The sequence below is a fragment of the Hyperolius riggenbachi genome, chromosome 4 (genome assembly GCF_040937935.1).
Source record: "Hyperolius riggenbachi isolate aHypRig1 chromosome 4, aHypRig1.pri, whole genome shotgun sequence".
In the NCBI taxonomy this organism is placed as follows: domain Eukaryota; kingdom Metazoa; phylum Chordata; class Amphibia; order Anura; family Hyperoliidae; genus Hyperolius; species Hyperolius riggenbachi.
Window position 1 is genome coordinate 193,197,358 of NC_090649.1, and position 14,072 is coordinate 193,211,429.

At 43.4% G+C, this 14,072-nt stretch overlaps 1 protein-coding gene across 1 annotated transcript in view; it reads left to right on the forward strand.

Annotated features, from left to right (window-relative positions):
* The window catches only part of LOC137504740 (probable cation-transporting ATPase 13A4), a 169,098-nt gene that overhangs the window by 105,120 nt on the left and 49,906 nt on the right, over positions 1 to 14,072 (forward strand). Inside the window, exons 18-19 of the mRNA XM_068233323.1 lie at positions 744 to 868; positions 11,427 to 11,587. Of these exons, the coding sequence (XP_068089424.1) occupies positions 744 to 868; positions 11,427 to 11,587 (286 nt within the window). The remainder of the gene's footprint in view (positions 1 to 743; positions 869 to 11,426; positions 11,588 to 14,072) is intronic.

Consider the following 14,072-nt stretch of genomic DNA (forward strand, 5'->3'; position numbering starts at 1 on the left):
AGCGGAGAAGAAGACAGCGGAGACCGGGGGGAGTCGCACCGGCTGGAGCAGGTAATGTATGCAGGGGGGGGAGTGGCGGCAGCACCACAACCACCACAGATTGTGAACGGTTTCAGGCTGAAATCGATTCACAATCTGTTTGCAGTAAAGGCAGCCATACGATCCCTCTCTGATCAGATTCGAATCTGATGGCAAATAGACCAGTGTATGGCTACCTTAACTCTTCCAGTACTGGAAACAATATTAAGGTGCATACACACGCACTACTATAAGGAACGACGAGTCTGTCAGACCCTTCCGCTGGGCGGGCGTTCCAGCGGCAGTAGAGCGTGTGTACAGTCTGTCGGCTGATAACACTGTTTCTGAACGATCCGCTCAGCGGTACACATGCTCTACTGTCGCTGGAACGCCCTCCCAGTGGAAGGGTGTGACGGACTCATTGTTCCTTATAGTACTACGTGTGTACGCACCTTTAGACCCATATCGCTGCTGCTAATGTTTTATTTCTTAGATGTACTACACGTACAAATCTTTATATCATAAGTTTATTTTGACTTCAGATTCTCTTTAATCATGCTAGTAATAAAAAGTCATATTGATCAAAAACACTATACCACAGTATGACACAGCAATAGTGGAGTTGCAAAGTACAAACTCAATGTTAGCTCAAATGTTTTCTGGTGCATAATATTATCATGCTACGTAGTTCACCTCGCTGTTGTATTTTTCCTACTACTCTGAAGGGAAGAAGTTGAGTGTGACCTGGAATTTCTTGGTCTGTTGATACTAGAAAATCGTGTTAAGCCTGAAACCAAAGCAGCTTTGGAGGAACTGAACCTAGCCAACATCAAGACTGTAATGATCACAGGTGGGACATATGGAAGAACTAGTACAAAGATGCTAACACTTTTTTAAGTTTTTCTTTTTATTATTTCTCTGCTAACCCCATTCCCGCTTCCCCCCACTTGATTTTGGATTAAATTGTTAGCAAGATAGTTGTTTCGTATACATTACTAAAGGGATCCAGAGACCCATTAGTAATGCATCTTTCTAAACATTTCAGGATTGGTTTAACCAGAGCATTTCTAGAGAGTGCCATTTTGTGCTAATGTGTTCTTGAACATATGGGTCAAGGGTGAGCTTTTCAGTGATTAAGTAACCTCTGATTGGTCATCCCAGTGATAACAAGCTAATTGGATCGTTCAGAACCAGCCTGAACACACGCTCTACTGTCGCTGAAAGCCTGGAACGTTCGCCCAGCGGGAGGGTCTGACGGACCCGTCGTTCCTGAAAGTAGAGAGCGTGTACGAGCCTTTATTGTCATCAAATTGGCTATTTGTATGTTTATTTACCTGGTTAGGTGCTGATCAGTGCAAAATTGAGTTACTTAGAGTGCAGCAGAGTATATTACTGGAAGCCTACTTAGGGTATTTATGGGAACTAAAGACACACCAGTAAAGAGTCTTTGGACCTCTCTAGTGATGTATAGTAAGAGTGACTTATTTATTCAATAAAAAAATAGAAAGACTTTCCTCCCAGTAAGCATGATACTGGTATGATTCCTGTTATGCAGCGAGTCACCAATGTATAACCCCTACAGTAATGTGCAGTAAAACGGTATTATCTAGTTTATCAAAATTTAAATAGGTTTACAGAGGAAGATAAGTGAAAGCAAAATTCAGTAAATGTTCATGAAATTTCTACTGTGGTGATAATATGATTATCCCATATGTTTGGATAATGGCAAAGACTCTGATTAGCCACTTGAGGACCGCGGGTTTTACCCCCTTTAAGGACCAGACCCTTTTTTCCATTCAGACCACTGCAGCTTTCACGGTTTATTGCTCGCTCATACAACCTACCACCTAAATGAATTTTGGCTCCTTTTCTTGTCACTAATAAAGCATTATTTTGGTGCTATTTGATTGCTGCTGCGATTTTTACTTTTTATTATATTCATCAAAAAAGACATTAATTTTGTAAAAAAAATGATTTTTTTAACTTTCTGTGCTGACATTTTTCAAATAAAGTAAAATTTCTGTATACATGCAGCACGAAAAATGTGGACAAACATGTTTTTGATAACAAAAAACCCATTCAGCCTATATTTATTGGTTTGGGTAAAAGTTATAGCGTTTACAAACTATGGTGCAAAAAGTGAATTTTCCCATTTTGTAGCATCTATGACTTTTCTGACCACCTGTCATGTTTCATGAGGGGCTAGAATTCCAGGATAGTATAAATACCCCCCAAATGACCCCATTTTGGAAAGAAGACATCCCAAAGTATTCACTGAGAGGCATAGTGAGTTCATAGAAGATATTATTTTTTGTCACAAGTTAGCGGAAAATGACAGTTTGTGACAAGAAAAAAAAAAAGTTTCCATTTCTGCTAACTTGTAACAAAAAAAAAAAAAATGAAATCTGCCACGGACTAACCATGCCCCTCTCTGAATACCTTGAAGTATCTACTTTCCAAAATGGGGTCATTTGTGGGGTGTGTTTACTGTCCTAGCATTTTGGGGGTGCTAATTTGTAAGCACCCCTGTAAAGCCTAAAGGTGCTCATTGGACTTTGGGCCCCTTAGCGCAGTCAGACTGCAAAAAAGTGCAACACATGTGGTATTGCCGTACTCAGGAGAAGTAGTATAATGTGTTTTGGGGTGTATTTTTACACATACCCATGCTGGATGGGAGAAATATCTCTGTAAATTAAAATTTTTGATTTTTTTTACACACAATTGTCCATTTACAGAGATATTTCTCCCACTCAGCATGGGTATGTGTAAAAATACACCCAAAAACACATTATACAACTTCTCCTGAGTACGGCGATACCACATGTGTGGCACTTTTTTGCACCCTAACTGCGCTAAGGGGCCCAGAGTCCAATGAGTACCTTTAGGATTTCACAGGTCATTTTTGTTTCAAGACCACTCCTCACGGTTTAGGGCCCCTAAAATGCCAGGGCAGTATAGGAACCCCACTAATGACCCCATTTTAGAAAGAAGACACCCCAAGGTATTCCGTTAGGAGTATGGTAAGTTCATAGAAGATTTTATTTTGCGTCACAAATTAGCGGAAATTGATTTTAATTGTTTTTTTTTCACAAAGTGTCATTTTCCGTTAACTTGTGACAAAAAAATAAAATCTTCTATGAACTCACCATACTCCTAATGGAATACCGTTGGGTGTCTTCTTTCTAGAATGGGGTCATTTGTGGGGTTCCTATACTGCCCTGGCATTTTAGGGGCCCTAAACCGTGAGGAGTAGTCTTGAAACCAAATGTCGCAAAATGACCTGTGAAATCCTAAGTAGTCACTAAGTAGTCACTCAGTAGGGTACTCATTGGACCCTTAGCGTACTTAGGGTGTAAAAAAGTGCCACACATGTGGTACCGCCGTACTCAGGAGAAGTAATATAATGTGTTTTGTGGTGTATTTTTACACATACCCATGCTGGGTGGGAGAAATATCTCTGTAAATGACAATTGTTTGATTTTTTTTACACACAATTGTCCATTTACAGAGAGATTTCTCCCACCCAGCATGGGTATGTGTAAAAATACACCCCAAAACATATTATACTACTTCTCCTGAGTACGGCAATACCACATGTGTGACACTTTTTTGCAGCCTAGGTGCGCTAAGGGGCCCAACGTCCTATTCACAGGTCATTTTGAGGCATTTGTTTTCTAGACTACTCCTCACGGTTTAGGGCCCCTAAAATGACCGGTTCCACAAAATTCGCCCCCTCATAGACCACCTGTCATCAAAATTTGCAGATGCTTATACCCCTGAACAGTCATTTTGAGACATTTGGTTTCCAGACTACTCACGGTTTTGGGCCCGTAAAATGCCAGGGCGGTATAGGAACCCCACAAGTGACCCCATTTTAGAAAGAAGACACCCCAAGGTATTCCGTTAGGTGTATGGCGAGTTCATAGAATATTTTATTTTTCGTCACAAGTTAGTGAAAAATGACACTTTGTGAAAAAAAACCAATAAAAATCAATTTCCGCTAACTTTTGACAAAAAATAAAATCTTCTATGAACTCGTCATACACCTAACAGAATACCTTGGGGTGTATTTTTTCTAAAATGGGGTCACTTGTGGGGTTCCTATACCGCCCTGGCATTTTACGGGCCCAAAACCGTGAGTAGTCTGGAAACCAAATGTCTCAAAATGACTGTTCAGGGGTATAAGCATCTGCAAATTTTGATGACAGGTGGTCTATGAGGGGGCGAATTTTGTGGAACCGGTCATAAGCAGGGTGGCCTTTTAGATGACAGGTTGTATTGGGCCTGATCTGATGGATAGGAGTGCTAGGGGGGTGACAGGAGGTGATTGATGGGTGTCTCAAGGTGTGATTAGAGGGGTGAATAGATGCAAGCAATGCATTGGCAAGGTGATCAGGGCTGGGGTCTGAGGGGGTTCTGAGGGTGTGGGCGGGTGATTGAGTGCCCTAGGGGGAGATAGGGGTCTAATCTGATGAGTAGCAGTGACAGGGGGTGATTGATGGGTAATTAGTGGGTTTTTAGGGTAGAGAACAGACGTAAACAATGCACTTGGGAGGTGATCTGACATCGGATCTGCGGGCAATCTATTTGTGTGGGTGGGTGATCAGATTGCCCGCAAGGGGCAGGTTAGGGGCTGATTGATGGGTGGTAGTGACAGGGGGTGATTGATGGGTGGCAGTGACAGGGGGTGATTGATTGATAGGTGATTGACAGGTGATCAGTAGGTTTTTACAGGGAAGAACAGATGTAAATAATGCACTGACGAATTGATAAGGGGGGGTCTGAGGGCAATCTGAGCGTGTGGGTGGGTGATTGGGTGCCCTCAAGGGGCAGATTAGGGTCTAATCTGATGGGTAACAGTGACAGGTGGTGATAGGGGGTGATTGATGGGTAATTAGTGGGTGTTTAGAGGAGAGAACAGATGTAAACACTGCACTTGGAAGGTGATCTGATGTCGGATCTGCGGGCGATCTATTGGTGTGGGTGGGTGATCAGATTGCCCGCAAGGGGCAGGTTAGGGGCTGATTGATGGGTGGCAGTGACAGGGGGTGATTGATGGGTGATTGACAGGTGATCAGTGAGTCATTACAGGGAAGAACAGATGTAAATAATGCACTGACGAATTGATAAGGGGGGTCTGAGGGCAATCTGAGCGTGTAGGCGGGTGATTAGGTGCCCGCAAGGGGCAGATTAGGGTGTGATCTGATGGGTAACAGTGACAGGTGGTGATAGGGGGTGATTGATGGGTGATTGGTGGGTAATTAGTGGGTGTTTAGGGTAGAGAACAGAGGTAAACAATGCACTTGGGAGGTGATCTGACGTCGGATCTGCGGGCGATCTATTGGTGTGGGTGGGTGATCAGATTGCCCGCAAGGGGCAGGTTAGGGGCTGATTGATCGGTAGCAGTGACAGGGGGTGATTGATGGGTGATTGATGGGTGATTGACAGGTGATTGACAGGTGATTGACAGGTGATTAGGGGGGATAGATGCATACAGTACACAGGGGGGGGTCTGGAGGGGGGTCTGGGGAGAATCTGAGGGGTGGGGAGTGATCAGGAGGGAGCAGGGGGCAGTTTAGGGCATAAAAAATAGCGTTTACAGATAGTGACAGGGAGTGATTGATGGGTGATTAGGGGGGTTGATTGAGTGCAAACAGTGTTCTGGGGGGTGGGCAGGGGGGAGTCTGAGGGGTGCTGTGGGCGATCAGGGGGCAGGGGGGGAGAAATCAGTGTTCTTGGGTGCAGACTAGGGTGGCTGCAGCCTGCCCTGGTTGTCCCCTGGACACAGGGACCACCAGGGCAGGAGGCAGCCTGTATAATGCACTTTGTATACATTACAAAGTGTATTATACACTTTGTATGCGGCGATCCGGGTGCTAGTAACCCGCCGGCGCTTCTGAACGGCCGGCGGGTTACAGCGCGAGGAGGGCGGAGCCAGTCACCGGTGGCTGATCGCGTCACGAATGACGCGATCGCTCTGCCCATGCCCGTACAAGGACCGCCGCCAATTGTACATGCGGCGGTCCTTGCGAGATCCACTTTACGGCCGCCCCTGTGCAGTGGGCGGTCGGTAAGTGGTTAGCTAAAGCCAGTTGGTACTGCTGTTGTCACCAGGGTAGTGAATTAGAAGTTTATTTGCCTGTAAAAAACCACCTCATACGTATGTAAAGGAACTGAATGGTGCCAGGGCAAAATGACGCCATCCTTCTGATAATAGCAATCCTACTAAGTAGTCTCTTTAACATTCTTTAGCATACATAGTTTTTTTATGCAAATATGCTAAAAGACGGAGTCAGGGAACTACAGCAATTCTACTGGAGGTCCAAAATTTTGGAGGGCAAAATAAATTGTCAATTTTTTTTTAGATGAGTTGTGTGGAAGTGGGTTTTCTTAACCCGTAACTGACCTCTGTGGAAAACAAAGTCGTTTCTTGTTCTGGCTTATCTTAAAGGGTCTTCTTAAAGTGAACCCGAAGTGAGAGTAATAGGGAGGCTGCCATATTTATTTCCTTTTAAACAATATCAGTTACCTGACAGCCCTGCTGGTCTATTTGGATGTAATAGTGTCTGAATTACACCAGAACCAAGCATGCAACTAATCTTGTCAGGTCTGTCAATATTGTCAGAACCATCTGATCTGCTGCATGCTTGTTCAGGGTCTACGGCCAAAAGTATTAGAGGCAGAGGATCATCAGGATAGCCAGGCAACTGGTATTGCTTAAAAATAAATAAATATGGCAGCCTCCATATTACTCTCATCTTTGGTTGACTTTTACCCTTAACTGTCCTCTGGGAAAAATACATTGTTCTTTGGATCTGTTATTCTCTGGGTCTGTCTAAAGATATGTTGTAGGTTTTTTTGTATAAATATTATAAAGACTTGACTTGAGAGAATGGTAGTGAGAACTGAACTGGAACTGCAAAGATCCTGTTGACTGCAAATTCCTGAATCTGGGGCATATATCTATATCTGTAACGATTGTGGAATTATCTCCGAGGTCAGCGCACAAGATGTGCACTGACACTGCGGAAGTCCTCCACAAGCGTATAAAATGACAGAACCCAGCTTTGGTGCAATGCACCTGTAGAGGGAAATTCCCACCAGCAGATGGAGCTGTGGAGTGCAGAGGAACAACCCCTCTGCACTGCCACAGATGCCAGATGGGAATTGTACGAATTGCAACAATGCAGGGCAAGATAGCCCTCAGAGAGAGAGAGTGAGCACAGTGATAGAATGTATGTGTGTCCACCAATCTAGTTCCCCCCCCCCCGGTGACGGTGAACACACAACAATGGAAATCAAGTGGGAACGCAATCGCCAGAGTGGCGATTGCCAACAGTGACACAAGACCGAATAAAGACAGAGCACAAGTGTAGCAAGAAAGACACAGCAAATAACAATGATCAGAATGCCAAGGAAAATTACAAATGCACTCGCTAAGTGTAGTCGCTGTGCGAAAAGTGCAACAGCGACAAAGCACGCTAATGGCGCGGTCTCCGCACGAAAAGCGCAACAGAGACAAAGCACGCCAACCCTAACTAACCAATGTAACATGAAAATGAATAGAGAACATGAACGCTTGCTAAACGGTTACCTCACCGAGCCTACAGCAAGCGTTCATTCCAGACAAGACAGACAGAAGGAGTGACCAGTAGCAACCGCAGCTCTGGCCTACACTCCCAGACAGAGTACAGAAGGAACCACCGCCACTACCACTAGGGCGAATGCGATCCAAACAGACAGACAGATGGGGCTACCAGTAGCAACCGCTGCTCTGGCTTGCACCCCAAAGGCAGAATACAGAAGGAACCACCGCCACTACCGCTAGGGCGAATGCGATCCAAACAGACAGACAGATGGGATTACCAGTAGCAACCGCTGCTCTGGCTTGCACCCCTAAGGCAGAATACAGAAGGAACCACCACCACTACCGCTAGGGTGGATGCGATCCAAACAGACAGAACGATTTCCTGTCGACCGTCGCTGGTGACAAGACAATCGCAACAGATAGACAGTACAAGGCAAAACAGATAATACAACCTGACTACGCTAGAAGGAATGCTTAGTGCACCCCCAAGGAATTACTCTAAGGTAATCTTAGCAAACAATTAGCAAAGGCTGAGACTCCAGGTAAGTTAGCAGGAACAAACCATCATGACCAGCCAGGAATTCTTGGAAGAAATGGTTTTTATACTGCAAGCCATCAGAGGAATCAGCTAAGCAATTTGCATGACAAGTGGATGCAAATTCCTCACCAGAACAGCAGCTCAGCAAGTTGCAGAGTGAAGACAGGTCTCCTTTCCAGAGACCTGCAACACTCAGACCTACAAAATGGTCAAAAAGCTGTCTGCCTGTGCAGACAGCAGAGCAGATCATTACAATATCACTAAAGAATCTGTAGACTCCTCTGGTAAAACCGTCATTTGTAGTTCATTACATTTGTTGATGGTTTTGCCTATGAAAGTAGTGAATGAGTGGGGCAATTGCCGAGGTTCTCTTAACCCTTAACTGTTCTCTAGGTAAAATCATTTAAAACAGTATAAAAATATTCCATATTTAACATGCATAATTAAAGGGGTCCAGAGACAGACCACTCACTTTTTGCAACTGGTGGCAGGTGGTAGGAAGGTTAGTGTTAAAATCAGCAGCAGTTTATAGATAGGTTTATAGGTAGATTTAATAGCAGTAGCTGTGACTAATGATAGTAGGAATGATAGTGTTGGGTGCAGCAGTATTAACTATCGGAAGAAGGAGGGATAGTGTAAAGTGCATTGGTAGTAGGAGGAAAAGTGTTAGGTGTACTAGCGGTAGTAGAAGGGATAGTGTTAGGTGCAGTGGCAGTTGAAAAGTTAGGGTGATAGAAAAGGATTAGGTTGAGCTTGGGGCAAGCAGTAGCTTATTAATAGTATAATGTTAATATTGAATTACTGATATTAATACTAAAGTGTGCAATTCATACAAAATTCACTAGCGTAGAAATTAAATGAGCAGGTGATGCCTGTAATTGTATATATAAAGGTAAACAGATACTTAATTGATTACCCTGATAATGGCAAATACGCTCATGGGTTACCTGACACCTTTGTCATCATCACAAAGGTACCAAAACTTTAACTGCCTCTAATGAATGTAACGATACAGCTTTAACCATTTTAGCCTTCAGTCATTTTTTAACCTTATGCATCCGAGCAATTTTCAACTCCCACTCTTTCGCCAATAACTTTATCACTAATTATAACAATGAATTGATCTATATCTTATTTTTTATACCACCAATTAGGCTTTCTATGGGTGGTACATTTTGATCAGAATTATTTTTTTCTAAATACATTTTAACAGGAAAATTAATAAAAAAAAATGATATGGCCATTATAGCTTTAAAATAATACATGCTACCATAATTAAAACCCACACATTTTATTTGCCCATTTGTCCCGGTTATTATACCATTTAAAGAGGAACTCCAGTGAAAATAATGTAATAAAAAAAGTGCTTCATTTTTACAATAATTATTTATAAATGATTTAGTCAGTGTTTGCTCATTGTAAAATCTTTCCTTTCCCCGATTTACATTCTGTCATGTATCACATGGTGACATTTCTACTGTGGGAAGGTTATGTAGCTGCTGCTAGCTGTTTTGGCCATTAGAGACAGCTGTAAGCAGCTATTTCCTGTCTCTAAACATTGTTACATTGTGTCAGTTTGCTAGGAGCACCGCGGTCCTCAGAGCTTCTTGTGGGAGGGGTTTCACCACAATATCAGTCATACAGCGCCCCCTGATGGTCTGTTTGTGACAAGCAATATATTTCTCATGTAAAAGGGGGTATCAGCTACTGATTGGGATAAAGTTAAATTCTTGGTTGGAGTTCCTCTTTAAATTATGTCCCTATCACAATGTATAGCGCCAATATTTTATTTGGAAATAAAGGTGCATTTTTTCAGTTTTGCATCCATCACTATTTACAAGCTTATAATTTAAAAAATATTAGTAGTATAATCTCTTGACATGCATATAAAAAAAGTTTAGACCCTTAGGTAACTATTTATGTTTTTTGTTTTTTTTAGTTAAACATTTTATTTGAGTATTTTTTGAATGTGGGGGATAATTTTGAATGTAATTGATTGTGTTTTATGAGAAAAAAATCCATCTTGTTAGCGAGCACTCTGGCTTACAGAAAGTGTTTTTTTTGCTTAGAAAGACTGTGGCTTCTGATAAGAAGCTGTCATTCTTTCTATCGGGGACTTAGATCAATGAATGGGAACTATGTGCGCAGCAGGACAACAGCAGCCATTTGGACGTGACAGTCATGTCCAAATGGCTAAAATGGTTAAAAAGGAACTGTTGTGAAAATAATGTAATTAATAAAATTGCTTATTTTTTTTACAACACTCACTTGTAAATTATTTAGTCAGTGTTTGCGCATTTAAAAACTTTCTTCCCCTTTGTTTACATTCTGAAATTTATGATAAGTGGCAACATCTTTACTGCTGACAAGGAGCATCGCTGAGGAATGGTTGGGTGCTGTGTGCTCTGAGCTGTATATAAAAACACCTGGTCCCTCAGAGTGCACTGTGAGAAGGGCTCATAGTTAGTCATCTTAGGCTTGATATCACTGGGTGGGCGGGGTTACATACTACACGGCAATATATAGATATAGGAGCTTTTTCTGATGTTTAAACTAGGAAAATCACTGTAAAATTGGGTATCCTGAATAATTTACTGCATTCTACTATTTGTCGTTACAGTGCTTCTTGAACATGTGCATTGTTGCAAATGGTCTCATCACATGATAATTAAAACTGTTTGCATGATAATTTCTATGAATGCAAAAAACATCATTTTTGGTTTGAAGTCATTTTTGCTGAAAATATGCCTCTGATCCCTTGATCTACAAAGTGGGCATAAACCAATACAACCTTGAAAGGTAACCAACTACCCCAGCTTCTAATATGCTTCCAATGATATTTGTTTCAGCAGTTGAGAATTTTCCTAATTTGCCATTTATCATTACTAATGATGCAGCAGTAAGTCAAAATCCATGGTGGATATTGCAAAGCATTAAGTCAAGGAGCATCCTCACAGCTGGGGCATAAAAAATAGTAAATAATCTGACAATGTCTCCACTCATACCAAAATTTAAACAATCTCTGCATTTTTTAAGCCTCATTTGTTCTTTTACAAAAGAAATATAAAACAAAATGGATAACTCATTTAATCTTTCATGTGTGCTTTTAGTTACAAAAGTTCTCTGGTCCCTTTAAAATTGTGAGTTTTATGTCTACCTAACAACAATATGCAGGCAGGAAAATTATCTAACCATGCAATGGGCAGACAATTCATTTTGTAATATATTGTTACATAGCGATATTCATAATACGCCATAACAACTCATTCTTCTCATTTTTAGGTGACAACATACAAACAGCCACCACAGTTGCAAAAACTTGTGGCATCATTCCTGATGGTGGCAAAATCATTCTGGTTGAAGCTTGCAAACCTGATGGTCTCCATCCTGCATCTGTGTCCTGGAAGCTTTTGGAGTATCCAGTGGATGAAAATTATAGTAATGTAAATCTCAACTTATAATATTATCATGGGTTTTCTAAAGTTATTCCCTATTCTATTCTATTGTATGCAAAAAAAGCCCCCGCCCCCCAAAAAACAAAAAAAAACCAACCCTGACGCGTACATGTAGTAAAGTTCACAAAAAAAACTGACCTGCGCTTGAGCTGAGGTAATAAAAACAGACACCAATATCAGTTGGCATCAGTGGCGTAGCTATGGAGCTATGGGCCCCGGTGCAAGTTTTTCATTGGGCCCCCTAAGCACTCTATACGTAACGATTGATACGGCGCAACAAAACTTGTCAAGGTCATCTATTATTATTATTATTATTATTATTATTTATTGTATTTATAAAGCGCCAACATATTACGCAGCGCTGGACAATAAATATATACAATGATACAAGGATGACATACATAGGGTTATACACATAGAACAAAGTTATACATACAAATTGTACAAAATACATGATCATGCAATATGGGCTGGTTAGGTAGGCCCAGTAATACAAGTACTACAGGCTGTCATAGGACAGGAGCACATGATCCTGTAGATTACACTAGGGAATGGAGGACCCTGCCAGAGGCTTACAATCTAAAGGGAGGGGTGGAAACACTAGGGGGGGCTGTTAAATATTCCTTAGAGAGTTACTGTGTGGTAGGAGGTGGGTAGGCCATCATAAAGAGGTGAGTTTTGAGGGCTTGCTTGAATGTGTTGAAAGAGGGAGCAAGTCTGATGGGTGGTGGAAGGGCATTCCAGAGGGTGGGGGCAGCTCTTGAGAAATCCTGCAGGCGGGCATGGGAGTGTGAAATGCGCGGGGTGGTGAGGCGAAGGTCGTTGGAGGAACGGAGGGGGCGACCTGGTGTATACTTGTGAACAAGCTGCGAGATGTAGGTAGGGCATGTTTTGTGCACAGATTTATACGCCAGGCATAGAATCTTGAAACTTATCCTGAGACGGATAGGGAGCCAGTGCAGGGATTCACAAAGGGGAGATGTGGATGCAGAGCGGTGCGAAGAATGGATGAGTCTTGCAGCCGCGTTCATTACTGATTGAAGGGGGGCAGTGCGTTTCAGGGGGAGGCCAGAAAGGAGTGAGTTACAGTAATCAAGGCGGGGGATGATGAGGGCATGGATGAGCAGTTTGGTCGTGTCCGGGGTTAAGAATGGGCGGATCTTGGAGATATTACGGAGGTGGAAATTGCAGGCTCTTGTGATGTTTTGGATGTGTGGGATGAAGGAGAGGTCAGAGTCCAAGGTGACACCCAGGCAGCGGGCCTGGGAGGTAGGGAGAATGGTTGTGTTGTCGATTGTGAGGTGGAAACCTGGGATGGGTGCAGCAGCATGGGGTGGAAGGATCAGGAGCTCAGTTTTGTCTAGGTTAAGCTTTAGGAACCTAGCTGACATCCAGGAGGAAATTGCTGAGAGACACGAGGAGACCTTGTTTATGGTGGTGGCTGAGAGATCGGGGTATGGAGGTAAATCTGAGTGTCATCTGCATAAAGGTGGTAATTGAAGCCCAGGGAGGAGATAAGCTTGCCAATTGAGGAAGTGTATATGGAGAAAAGAAGGGGGCCTAGAACAGAGCCCTGGGGGACCCCAACTGAAAGGGGGGCAGGAGTTGAGGAGGAGCCATTGAAGGAAGTGGTGAAGGAGCGATTGGATAGGTAGGAGGAGATCCAGGCCAAGGCAAGCCCATGGATGCCCATGGACTGTAGTGATTGGAGGAGGAGGGAGTGGTCAACAGTGTCAAATGCTGCAGAGAGGTCAAGGAGGAGCAGGATGGAATAACTGCCTTTGGCCTTGGCAAGGGTAAGGTCGTTGACCACCTTGGCGAGGGCTGTTTCAGTTGAGTGCGCAGGTCGGAATCCAGACTGTAGGGGGTCAAGTAGGGTATTGGTGTTGATGTATTGGGTAATGCGCTGGTGGACTAGGCGTTCGAGGAGTTTAGAAGCATAGGGAAGGAGGGAGATTGGGCGGTAGTTTGAGGGTAGGGATGGGTCGAGTGAGGGTTTTTTCAGCAGGGGAAGCACAGTGGCCTGTTTGAATGCTTTGGGGAAGATTCCTGTGGAAAGGGAGAGATTGAACAAGGAGGTGAGGACTGGGGCCAGGTCAGGGAAGTAGGGACGAAGAGTATTCGCGGGTACCGGATCACAGGGAGAGGATGTGGGGGGGGGAAGCCACTAGCAGCAGGCTGACTTCATCAATGGTGGCAGGAGCAAAAGAGGCGAGGGGTGGATGAGACAAGGGAGCCGCTGGGAGGGAAGGCAAGGGGACAACCTGAGACGCATTGGTAAGGGAGGGATGGAGGAGGGAAATTTCATTGCGTATTGTTGCAATTTTAGTGGTGAAGTGGTTGGCAAGGTCATTGGCTGAGAGGGAGGAGCTGGGAGCTGGAGGAGTGGGGTTGATTAGGGAATTGAAGGTAGCAAAAAGCTGTCGAGGGTTGGAAGCTTGGGTTACAATCAGTGCTGCAAAGTACCTTTGTT